Raw genomic sequence first — 25,971 nt, 5'->3', positions numbered from 1 at the left:
AAATTCTTAAATAAATTACAAACTCCCCCCACTTTTCGTTTTCCATCTCAAAAAAAAAAAAAAAAAAAAAAAAAATCAAAACCAATCAAAAACAGACAAATTTAGCCCACCTGAATCTCTGAAACAGGATCAGGGCTTGCAAGTGGCGCTTTATCAAGAGGTTTGCTTGGTTTCTTCGCTACCATCTAAATAAAAAGGAAAATAAACGGTTGGTATTTTTTGTAAGTATTAAAAATATTGAAATCCGGTGTTTTCTAAAAACATAAAACTATATTGTTACCGGAGGGGGAGGCGTTGCTTTGACAGAGCTGAAAATGTCATCTTCGTCATCGTCTGAAAACAGATTATGCGCTGCTGGTTTCATCGGACTGACCTTAGAACTCTGAAAATTGACCAATACAATACAATGAAAAACATTTGCAACTTACATACAGAAGAAAATATTTGCAGAGTAAGCAAAACCACAAACATGCTCATGACAAGTTTTGCTTATGGGAACTTTGTAGAAATAATGTCATTAAATGTAACTGCACAACCTTTAGGAGACACTTGTTACTTTATGCAGTAAAGCGGTAAGTGATGATGTGAAAAGTCATATTGCTTGTTTGTGCATCAAAGTCTTGGCCAATACAGTGAATTCTGATTCTCAAGAGAGAATGCAATTGCTGCCAAATTTTATTTCACAAAAATATAATGAGGAACATGAATCAGTTCATAGTGGAACAGTAAATGTAGTTTGGAAGGTTTAAATAAATTTGACTTTAACATCTGAACTGAACTTGGAGCTAGCTCTTGTTACGAGTGAACTCGCACAACAATGCAGCAGATGCACTGACCTCAGCTTTTGTTGTGGCTGCAAAAAGATCAACATCAGGGTCGTTGTCCTTCTGCTGCGTTTGACTGAACAGCAGCTCTTCGTCCTGGAAAACCCCTGTGCTCTTATTCTGCTGTTGCTCCTCTGCGGGCTGCGGGAAAATTTTACATTTCAAATGCAGAAGTAAAATGAAAATGCAAATGAATGAATTTCCCCATATTCTCTGTTCTATTACAAGGCAGACAAACCTCTGGCGTCTTTCCTGCCGTGGGCTTACTGGCTGAGAATGTTGGAACGTTCCATTCTGATTCGTCTTCGTCATCCTCATCAAACAGACTGACTGTTTTTGATTTGCCTTTGTCTTCCTTCTTTTCCTCGGTCCTGAACATTGGTGGTGGAGTGCCTTTGGCGAGGAAGAGGTCATCCTGGTCTTCATCATCCAGAGGGCCCTTTGTCTGCTTGCTGCTGAGAACGTCGATGCCACCAAACAGACTGACTGCTCCAGCAGGCTTCTTTCTGATTTCAGCGCTCTCTGGTGACGGCAGCGCTTCAGGTTTCTTTTCAGCTGGTTTCGGCTGCACCGGTGGTTTGTCCTTTGCTGGGGGCTCAGAGACCAGAACCTGCTCTGGCTTCGAGGAGGACTGCGAAGAGGCAACAGGCATCTGAGAAAATTACAGATAATAAAACGGTTACACGTGGAGGATGCACAAATACACATATGTGAACTTTCAAACATCAGAACTTCTAAGAAGTGTCTTCGACGAACAGTTTAGGTTTGTAGGACCACACGTTATACCAACTCAATATCATCCTCTACACCAGTTTGTTATGCTAAAGTCTTGTCTTGTTGATATGAGTGAAGGTGCTCTTGTATAAATATTCTCTTTGGTAAGTTAGAAATGTAAAATTCTCAAAATAATTCCCAAACATGAGACAGTTCTATCTACAAGAATAGTTTTTCTTGGTTTCAACCAAGCATCAAAAGAATAATAATTAAAAAAATGCATAAGTCATGCATAAGCAATGAGTTTAAGATTTTTGCTCACTCACTTTAGTGGGGGCTTCAGAGTTTGTGTGAACTGCAGGGTTATTGCCAAACAGAGATTCTTTTCCTTCATCATCTCCCTCGTCTTCAAACAGGAGAGCAACCCTCTGGGGCTTCTTCTGACTTCATGAAGGCAACAGAACAAAAAGACAAGTAAATATTTAAGATGTTAAAGTACAATAAAAGTTACAACGCAACTTGAGCCAGACAAGGGCTGCTTTGTTTTCCGTTTATAAATGAATCGGGTTATTTACAACCGCATGTACCTTGACGTCTTTGTGTCGGCAAACAGGTCATCATCATCCTCGTCGTTGAACAAACTGCTCTTCTGAGATATTTTAGTACTTGGGAGGTTAGATGGGGCACTGGTGCTGGTTTTCATTCCTCCCGTTTTACTCTCCGCCTTCGATGAGCTGCTTTTTGGACTTATCCACTGATCCTGGCATTTCAGAAAGTTACACATTTCAAATTCAGAAAAATCCTGGTTGGCGAGTAGAAAATATTAGCTTTGTTGACCTCATACCTCGTCGTCGCTAAAAAGAGAGCTGGATGCCGCTTTGGTGGGTGGCGGGACGGCGACTTTAGCTTGAGATGGTTTAACTTGAGATTTGGCTGCAGATGCAAAAAGATCCTACAGGGTAAAAGATTAACATGTAGTGATGTCAAATAAAACGGGTCAGATTTAATTTTTTGCTGTAATGAAACTGTTTTCACCTCTTCTTCCTCATCATCAAAGAAGGACAGGGGGGTCTTGCCGGTTTTACCCAAACTTGGAGGGTCAGGCTTAGATTGACTCTTAGTGGCTCCTGGAAATAACTGACGCAAACAAAAAGGATATCAAGCGTTATCAAAAAGCTTTGAGAGATTCATCTCTTCTTTACCATTTTGTTTCTACTGCGAACATTACCTGAGGCTCTTCATCGTCAGAGAACAGGCTTGTGCTACGAGGCGTTTCTGCTGGCTTAACTGGAGCTTTTCCAACATCAGCAGCAGCAGGAACAACCTGAAGTTCATAAACGTAAACAAAATACAAAAAGTTGTGAAATTATCCTATAGCAAAAAAAAAAAGAAAATAAAAAGAAGAGATGCAACAAAAAACAAAAAGATTAGACAAAATAATGCAATGGTTTGACACAATATTTCCCAAGATGTGGAATGAAATGTGAAGGTTTACTCCTCTCTTCTTGATACAATTTCTGCATTGCAGAATAATGAGGTGCATTTTACACAGAACCTTTTTCACCCATAATCTGATTCCACAGATTATGGGTAAATCAGATTACCTAGCACTGTTCTTAATGTGCAGTGTCCCTTGACAAATAAATGTTAATTATTTTGACCTTATTAAACAAAGTTAATTAAGTAAAATTTATTTACCGTATTTTCCGCACTATAAGGCGCACCTTAAATTAATGGCCTATTTTAGGACTTTTTTCATTTATAAGGTACACCGCATTATAAGGCGCATAGGACAGACGCTACAGTTACAGTTCTGACATTTTGCGAATGAAAACAAACTAAATTAATGCGTGTCGGGGCCAAGTACGAAAACAATAGTCTATCCAGACCTCTTCATTTTTCTCAGAGTCCTCGCTGGTAGACGTCTGCCTCTTTTTCAAGCCCTCGCTTAGCAGGCTTTTAGTTGCAGGACCAAACATGGAGATGGCCCCAGCTGGCATCTAAACATGAGATTGACCGTCACCATTGCAACACACAGAAAACACAACACTAGATGTTTCTTCGAAAGAATGCTTTCATTTACCTTTTTCTCCGGAGGTTTATCTTTCTCCTCCTCAGGCTCCTTCTTGCTTTGGGTTGGAGTTGCTGCTTTGAACTTGCCACTGAATATGTCGCCATCATCGTCCTCATCGTCAAAAAGGTCAATTGAATTTTTAAGTTTGGCTTTCTCCTGTACAGCTGGAAATAAAATAAAATAAATAGTCAAGCCAGGATCCCATTGTAATAACTGCAGCGCCACTCGGGCGACTCTTTCATTCACTTACCAGAGTCAGACTTTTTCAGGATTTTACCACTAAAGAAGTCATCGTCTTCGTCGTCGTCAAACAGCCCCCCGACTCCACCACCACCAGCTCCAGTGAGAGTTTGTGTGGGAGCAGTTTTGGTCCCGACAGCAGCTGGGGTCTTATTTTCTTTTCTCTCCTCTGAGTCAGAGCTTTGTCCAGAACCAAACAGGCTGTTATCTGATTGGAGAAAGTTTGTTTCAGTACAATAAAGCAAAAAAAAAAAAAAAAGGTTGCATGTTACTATTAAGATCTCTTCTACTACCTGGAAATATCGATACGGCACCAGCTGGAATCTTCTTATCAGCTTTACGAGATTCTGAACAGCAAAATAAACGTTAATCTCAATCTGTGTGTTTACTTTAAAAATGAATCTATTTGTTTTTCTAGATTTTACCTTCAGCTTGAGATGTGCTTCTTATCTTTTCATTCATTACTTTTTTCTCCTCCAACGCAGGTTTTGGCGCCTCAGAGAAAAGATCTCCCTGTATGATGCAATAGAACATGACACATTAAAATCTGTTCCCACCGCTTCCACGATACGAAAGCAGGAAATAAATCACATCACCTCGTCATCGTCGTCGAAGAGGCCCTTTCCTCCGCTGAAGAGGCCGCTTTTTCCACCAAATGGGGAGAAGTCATCGTCGTCGTCATCATCATCGTAATGATCATCCATCTTGGGAGGCTTAAACATGTCATCGCTATCCTCCTCAGCCGCTGGTAAAATTTAAATGAACAGTTTAAGTTTGGTCGGTTTGTCACGAAAACTCTAATGGTGCGTCAAAACTTAAAAGGCTGAACAGGAATGATGATGACTGCATGTCCTACCCTGTGGTTTTGCAGGCTTTGGTTCTTTTCTGCCTTTACTCTTCTTCTTAGATGCCAATGCTTCAGTATAATGAGATGGTAGAAACAAAAGATCCATAAACATGCACATGTAAAAATGACAGACGTATGTGAACTGCACTTGATGTTGTACTCAAAAGGGCGCTTCAACACCCGGTTTTCACTAAAACAAGACACAGCTGGGCTTATCCAAAACAGGTGTAAATGGTAGCCCAGAAATGATCGTAGGATAGGTATATGCGATTTATGAAATGGATAATATAAACAAAGCAAACAACTGGATGTTGATAAATGTGGTGGCTGAAAACTGTAGCTCACTTCTATAAGTAGAGAGAACTTTATTGGTCCCTTTATTTACAGAGACTAATAAAGTCTCCGTAAATTCTTTGTGATGTTATTCTAACCTTCCCAAATATAAGTAGGCAAGTTAACAGCTGCATATTATCTGCTATGAACAGCTACATTTGTTTAATTGCTCACTAATAATTATCCAACAAAGCTTGGTTTCTTCAGCTAATTTCGTAAATAATTGTGTCCTAAACGATTTGTGTGAAAATGACCAAACGTGTTTGATACCCGAGGACCAATGAGACGTAGGAATGGAAATCTACAGTGGGTGATGTCGTGTGTGAGGTAGATGGTAATGACAGGAACTTACACGCACGATCTCCTTCAGGCCGGGTCATATGTTCCCCTTTGATTCGGGCGGCTAACTCATCTTCAAATCTGAACTCGCCTGTGTTCTGTGACATACAAAATATCAGCTGTCATTCTCTTTGGGAATCGTCTGAAATACCCAACACCTAAATTATAGTTTCCCATTTCAGATACTTTAGGTGTGTACAAAATTATTATTATTTTGTGTGACCCGGCTATACCTTTGGAGCATCATCTTCATCTGATTTTTCAAATAAGTCTGAATCCTCGTCCTCCTCTTCTTCAAAACTAACCATAGATGACTTCTAGATGAAATTGAGGAGAAAATGTAAAACTTAATTGGTTTGGAGGTGAAGTTATTTTTTATATGGAGATAGAAAAATGACTTAAAAATGACCTTTTGAATATTATTGTGAGCTTCGGGCTCCTCCTGGGAAACGTCATCATCTGAATTCTGTTTAAAAGAAGAAATAAAATTATTATTATTAAATGTTTTTGAAAATTAAAACCATAACACGTGAAATAATAAGGGAAATATTGTCTCACAAATTCTTCTTTGTCATTTTCACTGTCAACAACGCTGTCCCTGTCGCTGTCGACCGATAGTTCTGAAAATGACATAAAGGTTATTGATGTCAAGCTGAGGTACAGACAAGAGCGGCTGTGAGAGTCTTACCGTCACTCGACAGGTCACCAAGCCCAACATCGTCCTGCTCCATGAAGGCTTGAGAGCCAATCAGATACGGAAGTGGCCTATCCACGTAGAGATCCTAATGCAAAAATAAGTAACACCCAAACTTAACTACGCTGATCTCATCACATGCATTGCAGTCAAAACTGTAATAATTGCATTTTGCAATTGTTGCGTTTCAGAGGAGCAGCACACCTTGGGTTCGAGGATGGCCTCCACTCTGTCCGGGATCTCCTCGTCCTCGGAGTCAGAGTTCCCCGCCTTGATGTCCAGATGCTCAAACGCTGACTCCAGTACTTTCAGCCCATAACTCACAGCTTCCTGCATCTTGGGGATCAACTCTGCCTCTTTTTGCTCTCGAGTCTTTTCCTGAAGTTCAGAGATGAATAAATAAAATGTGAAAATACTTGCAAAAGTAGTTTCAGACTTAATTTTTTTTTTTCACATTTTATGCTACAATCAAGAAATCAGTGTAATTTACTAGGCTTTCATCTGCTTGACCAACACAAAGTAACACATAATCACGAAGAAAAAGCAAAATGTGACATGGGTTCATTTTCTCTCCAGTTAAAAAATGAAATATGGCTTGCTTTTGTATTTAGACCTGTAAACAATAATACCCCTAAATAAAATTAAAATCTAGTGCAACAAACACACCCCCTCACCAGAGAACAAATGACATGAAAGACCAAGTAAAGGCCAGGGGAAAAAAAAAAAAAAAAGCATAGAAGACCTTTAAACCAGGGCTAGTCAAGCAAATACCTGGCTATTAGGAAATAAAATAAGAATTACAGTAAAACTGAGACAATACATTGTTTTCCTCCCATTTTACAGACATGCACTACTTAGCATTTTCCTATCACATAAAATTCCAGTACGACAAATTCACATTTGTGTTTGTAAAGTGACAATCTGTGAAAAGCTCAAAACGCTGTACTCAAGGAAAACGAGAGATGTCAGCAGGTTTGTGCTCAGTTACCTGTTCAGGCTGCTTCTCTGAAGCATCAGCCTTGGGCATCGTCTCCTCCACCTCCTCATCGTACACTCTCTGTTACAGAACAGGATACACTGGATCATGTGTCGTCTACTTAAAAACTCAGCTGGCTCAAAAGGAGTCAATGCAAATTTAATTTGGTAAATACTATTAATGAAGTTATGAGATGCATTACATTTTCTATAAATTGTGTATTAGAGAGCATTAAAAAGTCATTGAAGACAGAGTGCAGGCGGCTGTCTGTGGCCTTGGTGTCCCGGATAAGGCTGTCCAACTGCTTTTCAATCTCATGAGTCTTTGACAACATTCTCTGCGAAAAGTCTTGGAGGAAGAGGAAGAGCTGCGAGACAAAAAAAAAAAAAAGCAGTTACGAGAAAAGGATCCGTTGATTTCACAACTTTCTCAAACACCGTTTTACTGATGCTTCAAAATTGCGATAGGATTTCTAGCTTACCCCCGAGTCGGCTGCTAAGGACCAGTTGGCACTGTGTTGTCGGATCTCCTCAAGACTCCACGGCCTCTCCCACACCTGAGCATCTTTGCTAAAAGCCTCACTTCGGCTTGGGCCATTTGCGATTCCATTTGGCAAAGTACTCATCTGGAATCAGATAACTTGTTGTGATGATGGAAATCAATAATTCATGCAGGCTTTTTAAAGCCCATCAACACATAAAGAGGACAAAACCAAAAACAGAAAATTATCTTTACTATACATTTGTACTCTAAATGAACACAGGTTACCTGTAGGAGGAAATAAGAGCAAAAACACAAATTGGAGTGAATGTTTCCACTGACAAAGACTTTATGAGTGTGAGTTTTGCTGCCTATAGCTGCCTTGACATAAGTACCACTTATGTATGACATTAAATAATCAGTTTCAGTTGCATATCTTTTCTTCATAGTACCTTTCCTTTAACATCTTATCACATTAAAATTACAAAGCTCAGTGCATTTTATCGGCATTGTGCATAACAGACCGATAGAAAGTTTCCCCTGTACATAATCGTAAGGTGAAAGAAAAAATGATTACGACACAATTTACAACTAAAAAAAACCCCCCTGAAGAATCTGTTGTGCTTTTCAATTCAATTTACATTGTAAAAAGATTGATTCTGATACCCATAATAAATGCCAGAACTATCAGCTACATTTAGTTCACCAGTGGGTAATTCAGTCTCGGTGTTTACAGCCATTTATAGTACCCTTTTGTGAGGTCTATTAGAGAATGCTAGTGAGCAAACAGCACAATAAAGAACAAGGACACAGTGGCGTCTCTGAATCTTCGATTAGGTTATAATATAACAGCGCTCTGTAACATAACATCACGGAGTGCTGGACAATCCATCATTCAGAAATGGACAGCGTATGACACAACTGCAAATCTACAACGGTCACTCAACTAAACTGAAGAGCCTGGCAAAGAAAGAATCACTCAGAAAAGCAACAAGAAGGTCTGTGGTTACGCTGGAGGAGCAGCAGAGGATCCACAGCTAAGGTGGGAAAATAACTACACAACTTGCTTTAATGCAAAAGTGGAAAACTTGTTGATTCACCATGAAACATTGTGGGGGCAACAATGCACTATGGTAATTTTATTCAACACAGCCAAAAAAAAGGTACTCGAATTTGATGGAAAGATTGATGTAGCTAATTGCAGCACAATCCTCTAAGGCAATTCCAGTCCTCAGGCCCCCAACCCCCATGTTTTAGATGTGCCTCTATTGCAGAACAAATGATTGCATGACCATCAAGTACTGCAGAAGCCTGTTAATCACCCACAGATTCAAACCAGGTGTGTGGCAGAAGGGAAACACCTAAAACATGGAGGGCAGGAGCGCGTGAGGATCGGAATTGAGTGGAGACTAACCACAAATGCATGCCCTGCTTGTTTTTGTACGATATCTTAAGTCTATGAATAATTTTCCTTCCACTTAACAATATGCATCACTTGTCTTGGTTTATCACAGAAAATACCAACAAAATGAATTACATTTGCATATATGCGACAAAATGTTATCAAATTCAAGCAACGTATCCTGCCAGCCAGATGTGTACAAGGTGTTGGGGAAAACAACCTAAGAGCATAACATAGAAGTTAAGGACAGTGATGTCACAACCAGGAAGTTCATCACTGCTTGAAAGATCTCAAATCTTTACAAGCACTAAGAGTTCAGCTGTGGGGGTCAAAGGTTTAAACCTCTTTAAAGTAAATTACATCAAAAAACAGAGATAACTGTTTAAAAGATTCTTAGCATCTTTAACATGCGCATGCTACTGTGTGAAACTAGATAACTGACCAAGTTTGTAGCAGAAACAATACTGAGTGTATTAACTAAAATTACGAAGACAGAGCTACCTCACCGAAGAACACAATTCAGAGTTATTTAGTGATTTGGTGCTTTTAGTGTCACCCAAAACAAATATTGACTTGTGAATTCCCATAAATGTTATAAACAGTTTAACCAGTACACTTGTAATGAAACACGACAGCGGTGCATTTACAGTGACGTTGCTAAAATAGCGAAAATAGCGAAATGTAATTTATTACGTCCTCATGAAGTTTCCAGAATTTGTGTGTGTGTTTTTTTTTTTTTTAATGGAAAGCGGGGGGGACTGTTTGGCTAAGCTAGCATTTAGCTAGCCAACATCAACACTGATGTTCCGTGTAGCATAAACGGATAAATCACCCTGCATATAAGTGGTCCCACGCTTACCTTGAATATCTTCTGTCAAGCGCTGCCCACGTCGGACAACTGCGGTCAGAAACGAAGAAGAAGAAAAAAAAAAAACAGAAAAAAAAAACAAGATCGATTATGCAAAATTTGGCCTTTCCCTCATTGGTCTTCTGACAGGTCAGCCATATTCTGTCTGCAGACAGTCACCTGACTAGCGTTGCATAGCAACCAAGTAGAGAGGGGCGGACCGGAACAAACCAAACCAACAAGGTAGGGGGGGAAATCCGACAGAAATTGTAAAATCACAGAAGACCCTTCTCTACTATGCCTGTGTGAATTATCTGGTTTAGTTTTAGGTTGAAAGTCCTCCCTAGTCCTCCTCCTATATTTCAATAACTCTTGATAAATTTATTGAACTTTATATGGAAAACAAAAACATTTGACACACCAAAAATGTGAAACTTCCACCAATAAAAGAAAGTGGTTCACTTTTTTTTTAAATAACCACAATATATAAAACATCTTTCCCAAATATTTGTTTTGCAACTTTTGTGGAATTCAGTTTCTTACTATGCAGATACTCTCCACTTTAGCATTCAGTCTGCAGCACTGCTGAGGTTTAAGCAGTTCTGTTTCTTTAACTAAAACATTAAGTCTATCTAGTGTCTCATCTTCCTCCAGACAATACTCCAGATTTCCAATGGAGTTTAGGTCAGGCTGGCCATTCAAACACAGAAATGCTACGGTAATTAAACCAGGCATTGGTACACTTGGCAGCAGTGTGAGCTGCTGCCAAGTTCTGCTAGGACATGAAATGAGCATCTTTCTAAAGCTCGTCAGGAGAGAAAATCATGGAAATGGGCTAAAGTTTCCTGGAGGATGGCTGCACTGAGTTTGGATTTAATTAAACACCAGCAGATGACAGCTTACCCTGAATCACCACTGTGGAAATTTCACTGTCTAAGTTTAGATTCTGTGCATCTTCGCCCTTCCTTCTTTCCTTGCTAGATGAAATGCACTACTGACTTCCATCTGAAAGATGATTTCAGGCCACTTCACATTAGTCTCACTTGTTCATAACCCAGGAAATGTGTTTCCGACATTTTCTGTTGCTCCGGGGTGGCTCCCACAAACTCTTGAATGGGTTTTGCTTCACAATCCTCAAGGCTGGGTTTATCCCTGTTGCCACTATGTTTTTATCTACCATAGCTTTTCCTTAAACTGCACTTTCCAATAAAGATTGGATGAAACACTGAGCAACGACCTTCACTTGCTTGTCCTGGTTGTGGAGGGCATCATTAAGTACCTGCTGGACAACGGTAAAGTTTTTCACCATGATTTCTGGATTATTGATATTTTGTCTTACATACTATTCACATTTTAGACTAACTGAACTGGCGCTTTTTGCTAGCTGTAAGCCATAATCATTCAAATCAACAAACAATTGAAATACATCACGCTGTACAACTTCCACTTTAACTGAATCACCTTTGATCAACTGTTAAGGCGAAGTTCGCTTCATTCAGGTTTCAAACATGAAAAATGCTATGTATAACCAAATGTATGAAATGACTTTTACATCTCAGTTAATCTTCAGTCATTTCAACATTCAAGTCAGAAATTTCAACTGAAATTTTAGTCACCAGCCCCTAAATGAAATGCCTTATAAAATACAAAGACATCATGGAAATTTGAAAATAGTTTATTTTATGTACTTCAAAAAAAGACCTAAAAATATTTTAATAGTTAAAACTATGCCACAGTGAAATCAGCAAGTAGTTAATTTTTTTAAATAACACGACAAAAGCTGCATTACTGACCAATGTCATTAATCGAAAAAAAAAAAAAAATCTTAAGTTAACAAAATGCATACATTTTTACCTGTAAACGACTACAAAAAAAAAAAAATGCGGAAAAATTGTCAAATGTTTTTCAGCAACTTATTAAACAAAGTAAATTACTATTAATATGTGTGCAGCACAAAGCAAAAACATTTACAACGCTTTTGACCTCTGTAAACTTTGCATTTTAAACGCGTTTTTTTTCTTACGTAAAGTTTTATAAAAACCTACTATTGCATACGGTTAACCTGAGAGTTAAGTACTCAAAAAAGACTAATTGGTAAGTAAAAGTGCAAATCATTTTTACTTGAAGGCAAAAGGGTTCAACAACGAGAAGAAAAAAAACAAAAAGATATGCATGACAGAGATTCACATGACAGCATCAGGGAGTGGCGTTTTTTCCCTTTCAGCAGTCTGAGTCTCTGTGGCTGTACATTCTTTAGGATTGGGATCAATTTGCTCATCCACTGCTGGAGGCTGCATCACAGGCATTGCTTGGTTTAAGCCACCAGTCACTTGCTCCTCTGTCGCTGTTGTCTCTCTCGCCTTTGTATCGTTTTCCTCGTCTCCCGGATGTTCAACTACTTCCATGTCTTCTTTAACCTCAGTTTTTTCGCTTTCTTCTTCTTTATCTTCAGCAATTAAAGTGTCATTCTCATTAACTATTAAGGTTTCTTCATCGTCTTCAATGAAAATTGCTTCTTCGTCGTCTTCTTCAGTGTTCCCAAAGGTTTCCGCAGGCTGCCAATAATCGTACAGCTTGCCCTGCAACGAAAATTATAAGACATTGCAAAAGATGGTTCAAAATCGCTGCCAATGTTTTAATACATTCAAAGAAACGGCGGCGAGGGAAGTAATTATGTGTACTATACATTGAGAGGTCTAGTTTTCTGGAGGAGCATCTGCCACTTTGTGTAGATCCTGGCTACCAGATCCTTCACCTAGCAGAGGAATACAGACATAATGCACAGCTTTAAGCACATGTAGTTTGTTTTTGTTAGTCAAAAAGCTTTTTCTGTTGTTGCTACAGATGATGCAGTCCACAACAGAAAGTTTCAGTTGGTAAAAAAAAAAAATATCTGCATAATTTCATGATAAAAAAAGAACATCTTTATCTTTATATTTGGTCATTTTGTACCTTACTTTTTTTATATGTCAGATTGTTTCAGTACAAAATGATGAAGGCTACTGCTGGATGTTTGGTGCTGCTGACAATGTGCACATTTGTACCTGTGCACCTGTGATATGTATGGTGCCATGGTAACAGCCTTTGCAAACAGAGGTGAACAGATCATTATTAGGTTCAATGGCAGATTATTAAACACGGACAGTAGAGCCCATATTGTGTCACTGGTGTGTTGCATCACCACATCAGAAATATAAAGTAGTTCCTCAAATTGCAAGGCGGTACAAAAATAATGTCCTAAAACAGAGGAACTTGTGGAGTTTTGTGATTTTGTTGCAGTTTTTCTTCTAAAAGCAGTGAAGTCGATAAATACGGCCTTTTAGTCATAAAACGTAAAATCTGACACTTAACTGTTCTTATTCACCTCAATGTTTTGCGCAGCCAATTAGCACTTGAAAAGACAAAATTGTAGTGATTATGGAAAATTGTAAAAAAAATAAAATGTACTAAGAAATTTAAACTGAAATGTTTTCAGGAAGCCAGGTTTAAACATCTGCCTAAACATTTTAGTTAAGAAAATGCTGCAATGCACATCTATTTGCACCGGATCCAGATACATTTTTCCGATTCATATTTAGAGGTCGTGCCCACCTTGCTGCGGTAAAGACATTTTTCGCTCTCTCTGATGTCACATTTAACATGTGTTTCAAGTTCTGATGACAAAACAAGCAGCTGCGCCTAAAGAACAACAAAAAAAGAAAAACAAATCTCTTTTAGTTGGATTTCTAGTATCCAAAATTCCACTGTGATTTTTTTTTTTTTTTTAACTAAACTGAATTCCAACACTGTATTTAGAAAAACGAAAAAGAAGTTACCTTCTGCTCAGGTTTGAAAACCTGTAAATTGGACGCCTCATTTGTCAGAGTCAGAAGGCTATAACACAGGTAGTAGGCCTGGAATGCACAAGAAACTTGTGTAAGAATCAAATCGATATCCTCTTTTTTTTTTATGCTACTCTTTCAATCCGTCCTCACCTGTTGGTCTTGAGTTGCCATCTCCTCCTCTTTGTCTTTCTGCTGGATACTTCGGAGAAGGGCGGAGGGTTGCATTTGAGGAAGATACGGCCTCAACTCGGCAAGCTGCCCACCATGCAAACGACATCGTTTAACACGACTGAATTCAAGCTGCTGTAGAACGGACGCCTCCAATGCTTTAAGAGAGCTTACCGAAAGTTCTGTCTCCACAGGGACATAGGTGCAATGTCCATCCAACAACTTAGAGATGAAGCACATGCTTAGATGGCGTTGGAGTTCTCTACTCAGAGAAACCAAGAAGGAAACAATGAGATTTTAACTGGGACAAAGATGATAAAACTAAATCCTTACTTCTAAAATGTCTGATATTTATGTAATGTTTTGCATGATGGGATTTGAAACCACTAGGTTTTTGTAATCTCACTTGCGCATTCTGATTCTTTTACATCTTTAATATGATGCAAGAAAACTAGCTTTAAAATAAATGCGTTTTAAAAAAACAAAACAAAAAACCCCCAAATATATTTACATTCCACGTTTACTGTCAGGCAGGAGTTGAACCAGGAGGCACATGTTGTGATGATCATCTGTTAAATCAGTCAGGGCTTTACAGACTCTCGGCAGCTGCAGCGGAGAAATAAGGTGACGTCAGCAATTTAAACGCAGCTTAAAGTGTAAAGAAACACAAAAGCCATTTTTGCAGAGTGGGAAGTGATTTTTTTTTTTTAAACTGACCACAGAAGACCAGTCCCTGATGTTGTTGATTATTGTATACAGCAGACAGCTCACTGCCACGTTGGACTGGAGGATTCGCCGTGTGTCGAGGCTGATTCTTCCCACCACAGTTAGCAGCAACAGCAGCTCGTCGTTGCTGTATGCGCGAGGGCAAAGGCCCATGCAGTAAGACAAGTACTGGGAAAATGTCCAAAAAAACAAACAAACAAAAAAAAAGCAAAACAAGAAAGAATAGCAAAACTCTTTAGACAAGGTTTTCTCGTTTTCACTCTAATACATGAGATCTCATTACAGTAAAATCGGTTGCATACAAAAAAAAAAAAAGCAAACAAAAAAACCGTAACTTAGTGTGTTTTCACACCTGGTAGTTCAGTAGATTTGGTTCAATTGTGGGGCCAAAATGGCAAAATTTTTATTATTTTCAGTTGGTGCGGTTCATTTTCACACTCAACTGCGTCAAACAAACAAAACCCTTTGAATACCCTCACCCCCTCGCCTGTGGTGGGGGTCCGTACTAAGAGTTCGATTGCACATTCACACCTCCAAAAAATGAACCGGACTTTCCAGGCAAACATGTCAGAGTTCTATTAAAGCGGGGTAAACAAGACTTTTATTTTGTTAATAACACTTATATTCAAGAAAAACCTTTACTGAATAAAGGTCAATCGTAAGTGTAACAAATTAAAACTTCCTAACTGCTCACCTTTAAGATGTTTGTGCAGTTGTGTTCAGGGAAACTGATCTCTTCATTGTTGTTAGAAGGAGACTCACTTTTGATATAGACGTCCTCTCTAAACAAAGAAAAAAAAAAATCCTTGTCATTTCAAATAAAGTGACTTTGTTATTTCATGTCTTATTACTAAATGCAAAGCTGCAACGTGACCGATTCGCAGAGCAGTCACTCACAGCAAATCTCCCTCTGTGAATGATGGCTGCAGACTCTCAAAGGGGAAGAGTGTCACAAATGCAGCACCCATGTTCATAAAGACCAGCGTCACATCGGCCAAACTGGGAACCCAAACTTCAAACTTCTGGTTGTCATTGTTCACTAATACAGACAGAAAAAAAAACAAAAAAACATCAGTACTTTTCCCTCTGTAAAAAAAAAAATAAAAAATTAGAAGCCAATGAGGGGAGATGCTAACCTATCTGATAAGCAGCAGAACAGGCGATGTCACACAGGGCTTGTAGGATCTTATTAGATATGATCCTTTCACTATGAACCGACATCATCTATGAAGAACAGGTAAAGGTTTAAAAACAGTTTCTAAGTTTCTATGACACAGCTACTGTAGAGTGTGTTGGGCGTACCTTGAAAAGAAAGCGGGTAACCTGAGCTGGACAAGGTGAGTTACAGTAAGCTTCTTCAAACAGACCAACAATCAAGTGCAGTCTCAACTGAGCAGGACTGGACCTGCAATGAGACAGGAGACATAAACAAACAAGATGAAGCTTTACATTGGTTCAACACCATTAGTTTGCCAACGACCAACAGAGGGTACATTGTTGAATACAAGCTCCAGTACAGGAAGTTGCACAAGGTTCAAGCATAAACAAGGAAATTACGCATGCCGAGGAACTTCCTGTGGCCTCTCTAAATGGACTTTCTGAAAATAGAGGAAAGTTAAATGATTCACAGGTTAGAGCACTTTGGTGATCTGATCTGTTGTCACTACAATCCACTTCATCGTTGTTTTAATAATTTTTTTAGAAAAATAATCTATATTGAGACAGCTCACTTCGCTGTGACATCTTTTGCTGCAATTACAGCTACAAGTCTTTTTGTGAGTGTTTCTCCTGGCTGTGCACATGTAAAGACAAACTTTTGCCCACCATATAGAAAATTACTCAACCTCAGCTAGATTTGATGGAGAGGGTCTAATTTCTCCATGTCTCTTCATGGCATTACAAACAAGATACAAAAGTACACTGAGCTGAGAGGAAATGCAAGCCACGCTTTTTTGATCCTTTTTTTTTTATCTCCAATAAATGTTTATTTTTTTTCTCTTCCCTTCCCTACTACTATGCATTGTAACATCAGAAAATAGTACGTTTAATATGTCTTAATATTTTTGCACGGTACTTTGGATTTATCTTTTTACAAAAGCAAATTTGAGTTCTACATATACTTATTTTCTTACGCTTAAAGAAAAGGACAAAACTTGTTTTTTTGTTGTTGTTTTTTTTCAAAGCCAGTAACCAATTTGTAAGCAAAAGTCAGAGAAAAACCACAGCAACTATGTTTGATAAAGAGCAAGCAGAATACTCTAGTAAAACAGTTAAATTGCCTACACTGGTGTTTTAGGGCACACATTTAAACACAGCTTCTATTGCAAAAGCACTAAGTGTTGTAAAGTTACTCCACGTGTATAAACAAACAGACACAAGTACGCCTTACCAAATAAGTGTCTTCTGAGAGGCCCCTTGGGGACTGACGTGGCACTGCCTGAGCTGCAGTGAATCCTGGTGAAAGATCTGGCCGAACCTTTCCAAGTTAAAAACTATCTCCCCTGGTGGGATTTCTCTGATTGCAGCAGACATCAATGAGAAGTGCTGCAGAAATTCCCTGGAGAACAAATTATAAATCAGTTTTAGTTTACATTAAAATCATGTTTGTCCCAGCAAGCCCAGAGAATTACTGCCAACATGCTTCTGTTTCGCGTACTGGTGTTCATTGGCAATCTCCTCTTGGTTCTCCTCTGCCGCCTCATACTCTGCTAATCTCAGGAGGTCTTCATTGCAGGCAGAGAGAAGTTGTGCTTCAATCTCCTTTGCTCTGGTAAACATTTAAACAAAAGAGAAAATAAATTGAATATGGTCCAGAGACATGAGACAAAAACCAATAAGTATTTTTGTTTTTCTGGATTATGTACTTCTTGGTGCTGTTTATCTCCTTCAGCATCTGGTCCAGGTTGTTCTTGTAGACTCCTGGCTTTGTGGAGGATGACGGCAGACGCTAAGTGAAGTAAAGGGAGACAAACCCCCCAGCCCCCATCAAAACCAACTTTTAAACAAATTTGATCATGTTGCATGTTTAACCTATGTGCAAACAACACAAATTAGGGAGGAGCTTACCGTTTTTGACTGAGAGCTACGACATCCTGGCGTGCTCGGCTCCGAGATGGCTTCTTTCTGCGGCGTGTCTGGAGGCTTCGCAACGCGCTCCATCATCTCCTGGAAGGAGATTAGCGGCTCCTCCTCGCTGCTGTCGGAGCTCTGGCTTGGATCTATGTCATATGAAATGCTCAGGCCAAGGTCTAGTTCAACGTCAATAGAGTCTTCTGCTTTCCCCCCCTTACTCCCATCACTGTCCTCCTCCTCTACTGGTGGGGGCTTTGTGCATGGAGGGGAAGTCTCTTGCACAGAGGCTGCTGTGTCCGTCTCCGAGCAACGCAAACCCTCACTGGTTTTAGGTTTCAATGAGAGGTTGTGCTGAGGTTTAAAACTCTCATCCTTAGATTGACTTCTTGAAGAATTGACAGGACCGTGTCTGATGCCTCCATCTTTAGGACAAAGTTGAGATTCTTCCAGTTTTAGTCGCTCCAAAGTCACAGTTGGCAAAAAGACAGTCATGTTAGAGGCTGGTGAGGAGGCTGCATGTAGAGGTTGTGTGGCAGGAGGAGATATGGGCGTAACTGTTGGACTGCAGCTGCAACCTTTCTTTGAAGTGGGTGACTTTATCGTTTGTTCTTCAATCCTACACTTTGGAGCCTTACATGCAGGCCTGACAACATAAACGTTGGGGTCAGGGGTGAAGAGCTGATCTATGTCGTCAAAAACAACCGTTGGTTTTCGTACACGACTAGCTTTACTGCGTTCTTGTGTGCTACAACTCAAAGAATTTAAACTAGGCTTAGATGCTGGTTTTGGAGAGATGCCCTCTAATTTTTTTCTTTCTGTCTTAATTGGTACACTACAGCCAGAGTTGGAGTTGCTACAAACCGAACCAACATGTGGAGGTTTGCTGCACTCCTTATGATGAACTTTAGAAGAACTTGATTTGTTCTTTTTTTGGTTTTCCTCATTTTGATTCTTTGGACTCCCTTCACTCAGAGTTGAAGTCAATCTTAACTTCACTATATTATTCTCAGTGGTAATAAAGCCTTTCTTTGCCCCTGTAGATGGCATTTTCTTTGGACAAACTAAGTCTAACCGCGATGGTTTGGGTGTGGATGACAACGCTGAGCATGCCGGCTCAGACTTCAGAAGTCTGTTTGTCGTTTCATGCGACGACTCAAAGACAGAGGAGCTTTTTGGTGATGGCTGATGGTCCAGTGAAGATCTTGGTGACGTGCCAGGAGTAAGTCCGTTTGTCTCTGCTGTTCCATGGTTTATTCCTTTGTGACAAGGTTTCTTGGTGTTCTTAAAGCAAGGCTCCCCCTCCCTGCGTCTCTTTTGGGATGTGCTATTCAGATCCATCACTATAAACAGAAAGAAAGTTTCCTTTCAATTAAATTCAGTAATGCTTATAGTGGGCATCTTAATAATACAATAATAAAACGAGGGCGACAATATTGCTTGTTTGTTTTCGTTTTGTTTCTCTTTCTACCAAAGAGACTGGATGACAAAAAGCTTAACTCTGGTACCTCCAGTTACTCCTCCTCTCTCTCGTTTCCTTGGTAACGGCTAAACACACAGATAGCTAAAGTTTCTTCCACTCGGGTCGAACCAAATACACGGACAGATGGCGAAAACGACAAAAGTTGAACAATTTTCAACTTTCTTGTGTAGCGTCGCTAGCCCGCGTGTGCACGTCTGCGTACATGCGCTCAAAATTTCGCATGAACGAATGACCTGTTTGCTCGTCGGGTGAGTGCGAACGTCTGTCGCCTCACCGCGCAAACTCCATAGAAATAAATGGAGACGGAGCAGTGGTGTCTCCCGCCGTCGCCGTGTGACCTTATCCTAGTTACCAGCCGCCGGGCTCCTAGTCTCTTACCACAGTGCGTAGCATAAAGCTCGGTGAGGAAGAGCGAACCGGGGAAGCGCAGATTTGAAAGTCGAACGTGACAGAGCTGCAGTCTGCGAGCGCTTTCGATTCAAACTGAAATAAGCGTGATGAACCACTTAACCTGTGGAGTCGCTATGTTGTAAAACATAAAAACTAGCAAAATCTACACCGATGCTTGTCTTTATGGCTGAAACAATTCGTAGAGTGATTCGAGTACCTCGATTATTAAATTCCTCGAGGAAAATGTATTTGCGTCGAAGCTTCATTAAGCTATGCTTTATTATTTAATGCACCGTGTTCAGACTGTGTTATTATTTGCATTGCACAGCGCTCTCACTTCCGCCTGAGTTGTTGACGGAAGCTTATAAGTGTTGGAATTTTTCAAGTTCGGTCTGGGAGGATTTTATTGATTGATGCTAATGTCCGGGGTTTTTGTCGTTTTTTTCGGGGAACCAATAAACATCCTTAAAATGATGGCAGCTTTTCTCCGCCCGGAGCTGATGCTTCAGAGCGAACGGCGGTGACGAGCACGACGGGATTATTTAGGCCTATGTGAGCGGATGGACTGAACACTGCGGGCGGCTGTGCTTTGGATGCGTAGCTTTACCGAGTAACCGCAAAATAAATTTCACATCATCCCAGTCGCAACAAATGGGTGGCGGAGCGCATCGTGGCGGTACATAGCTGGTAGATGCGTTTCTGTTTTTAGCAACAGGTGTGCTAAACAAAGCTGTGTTCTTTTTTCTACCGCAGCTGACAGAAAAAAACTAATGTGTACTACTCTAATTTTCTGGGAAACTTTATTTTGTGCTTTCATTTGCTACAAGCCATAATCAAAGTCCTCAATTACTAAAAAGTTGAGACTGAGCAAGTTAATACATAATTGTAATTGTCACAATTTCTCTTTCCCTCCTCCCCCCCAAATATTATGAAAGTAAAACCCGCAACTGTTAGTAAAAATATTACCTGGAATAATGCTTTCTCTTGAACACGTCTGTTCATGTTGGTGGCTCTAAAACAGTAAAGCAAAAACAAAACAAAAAAACAACATACAAACAAACAAAAACAGAAAAAAAAGTTAATACAATCTATTAAAATAATAGATTTATTTTTAATGGGCTAATGGGCTAATCAACTGAATCACTGAGTTATTATTACATTATCCCATAATGACTAATGGCAAAAGAATTTAGAGTGATTCCTTATGATCCGCATGGTGCTATTCTGATTTGATTAATGAATTAATTTGTTTATTTATACAGATTTGGAGAGTCAATGTTAATAACTGTTCTTGTCAGTCTAATGCTCAACTTTGAACGCTATAAATCTAATACGATGATCATTACAGGGATAAATGATGAGTTCCCAAAAATCACCACCTGATTCCCAAGATCAATGTCATACTGTGTCAGTTGTTAAACCTGGATTTAAAACTAGCAATGCTTATATCAAAAACATCTGTTTATTGTTTTTATGTGTGTACTTGTAATAAAGAATTTTTCTTAAATTTAGCAGAAGTTCTGGTGTTGTTAAATATCAGTTGATTATAAGGTCGGGTTATCTGTTAGCTTAACAAACATGGTGGTCTTATTCAGTGGTTTAAAAACAGAGCTGCCTCGCTATGAATGATGGGTGATGCTACCTTAGTTTTTACATCACAACTGTCTGTGTATTCCCCTCAACCAGAAATTTGCTCATTTGTAGAAATGTTGCCGCCAGCTGACTGGCAGTGCGCAGCAACAGATGGAGGAGAATATGCTCCATATGGCTGGAGACAACTTAAAGGATTGTTGTACCTTCTCTCATTAAAAGCTATTTTAAAATTATAGAAACGGTATGAGGGAGAAGATTAAACTTCTTTTTTTTTTTTTTCACCTTTCGAAATAGGTAACCAGTCCTTGTCTATGCTTTAAATTGGGGAAGCAAAATACAATTCTGTCACTACATACAGCCAATAAAAAGGCTTTTTAATAGTCCAGGAGCTACAACGCTGTGTCTGAAGGGTAAGCTACAACTAATAGTTTGGCATTCTCTGCTGGTCTCTGGTAGCTCTCTCACAGCCGTTTGCTCGACACCAGGAAGAAATCCCTTCGAGTCTGTACGAGGATGCGTGGAAACTTTCTGACTGCCTCAGAGCGAACACTCACACAAGATTTGTACAGATGAACATTGTGTAGGAAATCTCTTAGTTTGCTGAGCAGAGCCTGGCAGAATAAGTGTGAAGAGTCATAAACATGTTGCATTAATTTCTGCTTTAATGTCACAGAAACGCCATGTTAAAAGAGAGAAAGAATTACCTTACGTGGGTCTTCTCTTTGTGACACATCCTTGTTTTTTCCTGAGTTAGAGAACGGGATCTTGGATTCAGTTCCTTGATCCCGTCTGGAGAGGCAGGAAGGGAGGGGGTTGCTTATATTCTTCCCAGACTGAGGAGATGGAGAATTAAATATAGTGGGGATAAAGGTTCTCTCAGCTGAAATGTGAGTCTTAGTTTGGCTGGCTGAAACAACTTGAGGTGAGGTGAAATATCCTGAGTCCAACCGTATCATGGTGTGCTGAGGACCCAGATTTTCCCTTGCTGAAGTGGTAACATTAACCGGGCTGCTCAGAACATGGCCATGAGGTGGAGGAAATGGCTTCAGAGGACCAAGTCTGTCTTTTAACAAAGAGTTCACAGGGGAAACAATGTTCGTGGAACTACTTGAAATGAGAGCTGCCGGATATATCATTCCTGCTGGATGCCACTTTGGGCTCAACTTGTTCATGTTGCATTCCTCCGGAGTCTGGAGAGGCAAAACTCTCCTGGGTGCCGGATGAGAAAGCAAGTTTGGGACTTGAGATGGTCTGATTGGAGTCTCTTGGGGAAAAGACGCGAAATGTGAAAGCGAGTGTTGCTGGAGAGCAGGATCCATCACTGCAAACAGAGAAAAAGATATTTTCGTTCAACGAGATCAACTGTTGCCGCATTTCTGAGAAACAAACACACAAGTGTAACAGAGAGAGAAAAGCTTGTGTGTGTCTGTGTGAGTTTTGATCAAAATGATTGTAGGGTTGTATGTGTTTGTGAGATTTTTGATCAGTGCATTTGTTAGGAGCTACCTAGTGGTGTGATTGGTGACTGCATGCAACGGGTCCGTCAGGCACTCTCGCGGCTTCCTCCACCAGAATTCTGAGGAGCGCTGGTGGAGGTAGGTGCGAGAGAGGCAGCTCTTCACTTCTTTTTTTACTTAGGGTCATATTTTTCTAGTTCAACAATTAACAAAATATTGTAAGAAGAATATTTAACATCAACAAATATAATTTGTAAAGTTTTTCTCGTGGTTGGGCTGGAAAAATGTGACCCTATGAGTGGGAGCTGCGCCGGTTGGTGTTCGTGGCTGACCACTCAGTCACGACACTGACCGTGTCTTTTATTTTTCAGCCTGTCGGACCACTTGCCTGCAGTCAAAGCCACATTGTGAAGAGTTTTTTTATTCTGTATTGTACTAGGTGGGTTCAAAGTATACATTTATTTATATACATAAAATGTTTTGTGGATGTTTTACTTGTCAACTGGTACAACAGTTGTCTGTTATTTTACTGTTTTTGCTGCAAGTTATTTTTGATTGATTCATTGAATAAGAATGTTTTGTTTTGTTTTTGGAAATCTGTTAACTGTTATATTTATTGTTTAAACTATACAATCAAATCTAAAAAAAAAATTAAAAAAATAAATAAAGAATTCGGAGGAGCGCTGGTGGAGCCTGTCGGACCACTTGCCTGCAGTCAAAGCCACATTGTGAAGAGTTTTTTTTAATTCTGTATTGTACTAGGTGACCGACAACTAAACAAGAAGAGTTACACAAGCGCATGTGGACTTATTGAAAATTGCCTACAACAGGACAGTATTCACCAAACCTTAAGTTATGTTTTGTTTGTGGAGTTTTACTAGTAGTGGTAGACGAATCCAAATCATCTTTCTTTCGTTGTTTAGTATGCCTTTAAGATTTTATCTGATTAACTACTATTGAAAAAACTACTGAATTTGCTGAAAATGGTAATTTACTTGGCACAACCACTTCCGCATCCTTAGCCATGAATTTCAGTGATGCAAACCACAGTGCATGTGGCAGAAGCAAAGCCAGGTTATAAGGTCAGCAGACGGCGCTCAGGCCGCTTTGGTGATCTACTCCAGCCTGTAGATCTCCAACAGGATGGAGATCACAGAAGCTGATGTGTTAAAAAAAAATAATAAAAAATGCCTGGGGAACGTTTCATTCTGCAAGCAAGGAGGCAGAGGAACTGGGGCCTGTGGCCTTGAGAAGTTAGAGGGAGTATCAGTTTTTTTAACAGTCTCAACTTTTGTTGTATCAGTACTTAGTGTTGTGAAAATGAGTAGGATTAGAAGACTGAACACTGCCCAAGTTTTTGCTAAATTGAACTAAACTCTTTTGAATATTTGTATTGTTGTCAGTCATCTTCAGTATTTTGTTTTCAGCAAGTCATTTTGAATACACAAATTTTTCAGCAGTTATTTATTTATTTTTCCCAGAAGCAACTTCATTGTATCTGGTATGGATGTGATTCAGGTTTAGTCCTCAGCAGGGAGGATTTAATGTCAGATTACTTTTCTTTTCAAATTGGATAAATGACTGGCTTTAAATTTATTAAAGCCAATTTGCTAATTGGCTTTAATAAATTGTTTTGCGACTGTGTGATATTTTCAGAGTTTAGCCATTTTATTTGGACCCACTTTGCCAATCAACTCAAGGCTGGCAGGCTTACGTACGTATTTTAATAAATAAAAATTACTGAAGAAGTTAATGCAGGCTTTTATGAAAAGGTGTCAAAACACTATCAATTATTTGCATATGGGACTGAATTACTGAATACAAGTCAGGTGCCTGTGCTGATCATAACGTTATGCGTGAAAAAGATTTAGATCACCCAGGGTAGGCAAATGGTAAGAAATGGGTGGCTACTCCTTTCAAATTGAGTAAAACTGGCCAGCATAGTTAAGTGAATTTCTTTTTTTATAAATACATATTCAAAAAGGGTAATAACATAAAATTTAATTTCCTTCTGGGATCAGTAAAGTATTGACTTTGTATGTACCTACATAATACAGTAAGATTAGCTAGGAGAGCAGACTGGACCAAAAAAAACCCCAAAAAAAACAAAAGACCCCTTAACTGCCATATAAGAAATTCACAGCTCTGTTTAGTCAATATTAAGCGGTGTTAAACAAAACATAAAAAAAAGCTTTAACGAAAAACTGATTCTTTCAACTTTTGTAAAATGCACACGTTGTCTTGGAAGCGTAAGTACAGAAATGTCATTTTGTTACTTGAACTGGTATTTTGCTGCAAAGCTTTGCAATGTGGTGGGTGTCCTGCTGACTCACCTCTGTGCTGCAGGGAGAAGTAATCCTCAAGTACTCTAAAAAGTCAAACGAGGAGAACTCTGCGTAGATCGCTCACGAATGGATGTCTGTTCACCAAAACGACAGAAATGCAACTCAAACAGGCTGTTTTCAAAAAAGTACAGGACGCCACAGCGTCACGTTTATGTCAAACCGAGCTCACGCTCCACCAAAGACAGTAAAACTCCTGCTCTGAACTGAGAAAGACTACCAATCCGAGTTTGCTACGTAAATGAAAACACAAGGAACTTATTTAAGGGGCTTAGGCGTCAACACATGCTTCAACGCTTTGACAATAATGACATTAAACGAACTTGTAAATGTTATCACAGCATAGTCAGGTTTTAATGACAAACGAGCACAAAGCTAGCTCCTAGCAAACAACAAAGAACATGCTTGTTATTCTTTTACTTACCATCATTCTACTGACCTACGACCACTTCCTGCATGTGTACTACTAGCAAGAGTCTTAAATACGTACACAGAAAAAGATACATACGTTTTACAGTAGCCGAATAATAGTAAATACTCGCAAGCCGCCGTTCCAGGAAGTGATTTTAAGCTAGGCGGCGGTTGATGCGCTTACAAACTTAACCATGTGGTGACAACAATGTTAACGGGATTTTTTTTTTTTTACCGCGTAGTTCCTTGATTTTCAGAAGTCTTCTCCATTGTAAGAGTCTTGGGATTAGTTCATGACAACCTATAACCGAAATGACAAGACCGAGGATTTCCAGTGCTACAACTGCTCCATCACAAGTTTTCGTCCCGCTTTCTACTGTGTCGTTATTACACGAACTGCATTCTGGAAGTTGAAGTCCAAGTCAAGCATTTTACTTCCGAGGGACTTCCGCGTTAACACAACCGTTTTTCCTTGAACCATGGTAAAAACATTTTTAAAACATTTGTTAATGTACTATTTTATCATCGAAGTGATCAAATTACTGCGAAAGGAATGAGAAAGAGGAATATTCGCACACATAGAAGTGTTCAACTGTAGGTCGCTACAATGTCCATTCATTTTGAAAAATAATATTTATAATAAAAATAACTACAACTTTCCAATTCACTGTAATGCAGCTCGCTAGTGGAAATTGTGTCTGCAAGCAGCAATCCATATTTGATTCTTTAAAAAACAAA

General features: G+C 39.4%; 2 protein-coding genes across 6 annotated transcripts in view; both read right to left on the bottom strand.

Moving 5' to 3' along the window:
- washc2c (WASH complex subunit 2C) overlaps positions 1–9,956 on the bottom strand; it is a 16,252-nt gene extending 6,296 nt beyond the window's left edge. Inside the window, exons 1-26 of one of the 2 annotated variants that reach the window (XM_015045204.1) lie at positions 9,783–9,956; positions 7,523–7,666; positions 7,244–7,408; positions 7,054–7,122; positions 6,270–6,443; positions 6,060–6,153; positions 5,930–5,991; positions 5,781–5,837; positions 5,605–5,688; positions 5,385–5,469; positions 4,709–4,768; positions 4,449–4,597; positions 4,278–4,365; positions 4,125–4,199; positions 3,863–4,060; positions 3,622–3,776; positions 3,428–3,538; positions 2,767–2,862; positions 2,574–2,675; positions 2,383–2,490; positions 2,126–2,298; positions 1,865–1,982; positions 1,063–1,476; positions 837–965; positions 281–382; positions 111–185 (exon numbers count right to left, since the gene is read on the bottom strand). In XM_015045204.1, the coding sequence (XP_014900690.1) occupies positions 111–185; positions 281–382; positions 837–965; positions 1,063–1,476; positions 1,865–1,982; positions 2,126–2,298; positions 2,383–2,490; positions 2,574–2,675; positions 2,767–2,862; positions 3,428–3,538; positions 3,622–3,776; positions 3,863–4,060; positions 4,125–4,199; positions 4,278–4,365; positions 4,449–4,597; positions 4,709–4,768; positions 5,385–5,469; positions 5,605–5,688; positions 5,781–5,837; positions 5,930–5,991; positions 6,060–6,153; positions 6,270–6,443; positions 7,054–7,122; positions 7,244–7,408; positions 7,523–7,666 (3,087 nt within the window). In that variant the 5' untranslated portion in view covers positions 9,783–9,956. The remainder of the gene's footprint in view (positions 1–110; positions 186–280; positions 383–836; positions 966–1,062; positions 1,477–1,864; positions 1,983–2,125; positions 2,299–2,382; positions 2,491–2,573; positions 2,676–2,766; positions 2,863–3,427; positions 3,539–3,621; positions 3,777–3,862; positions 4,061–4,124; positions 4,200–4,277; positions 4,366–4,448; positions 4,598–4,708; positions 4,769–5,384; positions 5,470–5,604; positions 5,689–5,780; positions 5,838–5,929; positions 5,992–6,059; positions 6,154–6,269; positions 6,444–7,053; positions 7,123–7,243; positions 7,409–7,522; positions 7,667–9,782) is intronic. The other variant, XM_015045205.1, reaches the window with a different exon arrangement.
- A 1,473-nt stretch (positions 9,957–11,429) lies between these two features.
- On the bottom strand, positions 11,430–25,799 carry slf2 (SMC5-SMC6 complex localization factor 2). 4 transcript variants are annotated; one of them, XM_015045200.1, is made up of 21 exons: positions 25,247–25,787; positions 24,814–24,899; positions 21,728–22,344; positions 21,578–21,634; positions 20,397–20,442; positions 17,555–18,900; positions 17,353–17,435; positions 17,145–17,255; positions 16,878–17,045; positions 15,791–15,893; positions 15,625–15,712; positions 15,386–15,527; positions 15,183–15,270; positions 14,480–14,656; positions 14,274–14,368; positions 13,937–14,024; positions 13,745–13,849; positions 13,586–13,663; positions 13,362–13,448; positions 12,457–12,525; positions 11,430–12,349 (listed from the first exon to the last, which is right to left on the bottom strand). In XM_015045200.1, the coding sequence occupies exons 3-21, from the start codon at positions 22,340–22,342 to the stop codon at positions 11,954–11,956; spliced, it is 3,942 nt and encodes a 1,313-aa protein (XP_014900686.1). In that variant the 5' UTR covers positions 22,343–22,344; positions 24,814–24,899; positions 25,247–25,787; the 3' UTR covers positions 11,430–11,953. The 4 variants fall into 4 exon arrangements, with proteins under 4 accessions (XP_014900686.1, XP_014900685.1, XP_014900688.1 ...); XM_015045199.1 differs by having other exon boundaries at positions 25,469–25,787; XM_015045202.1 differs by lacking the exon at positions 21,578–21,634 and having other exon boundaries at positions 25,469–25,799.
- Between the last annotated feature and the right edge of the window lie 172 nt (positions 25,800–25,971).

This window comes from Poecilia latipinna, unplaced genomic scaffold (genome assembly GCF_001443285.1).
Source record: "Poecilia latipinna isolate Pla-1442-1.1 unplaced genomic scaffold, P_latipinna-1.0 Scaffold713, whole genome shotgun sequence".
NCBI classification, from domain to species: domain Eukaryota; kingdom Metazoa; phylum Chordata; class Actinopteri; order Cyprinodontiformes; family Poeciliidae; genus Poecilia; species Poecilia latipinna.
Note: the sequence above shows the minus strand (reverse complement) of the source record. Positions and strands in the feature narration are given on the sequence as shown.

Excerpts from the sequence above, each read along its gene's own strand:
- slf2 (XM_015045200.1), bottom strand. The coding sequence starts at position 22,342 with ATGGATCCTGCTCTCCAGCAACACTCGCTTTCACATTTCGCGTCTTTT. Across the intron at positions 13,664-13,744 it reads TGGCAACTCAAGACCAACAG|GCCTACTACCTGTGTTATAG; the intron begins GTGAGGACGGAT and ends TGTGCATTCCAG. Across the intron at positions 12,350-12,456 it reads AGAAAACTAGACCTCTCAAT|GGCAAGCTGTACGATTATTG; the intron begins GTATAGTACACA and ends TTTTCGTTGCAG.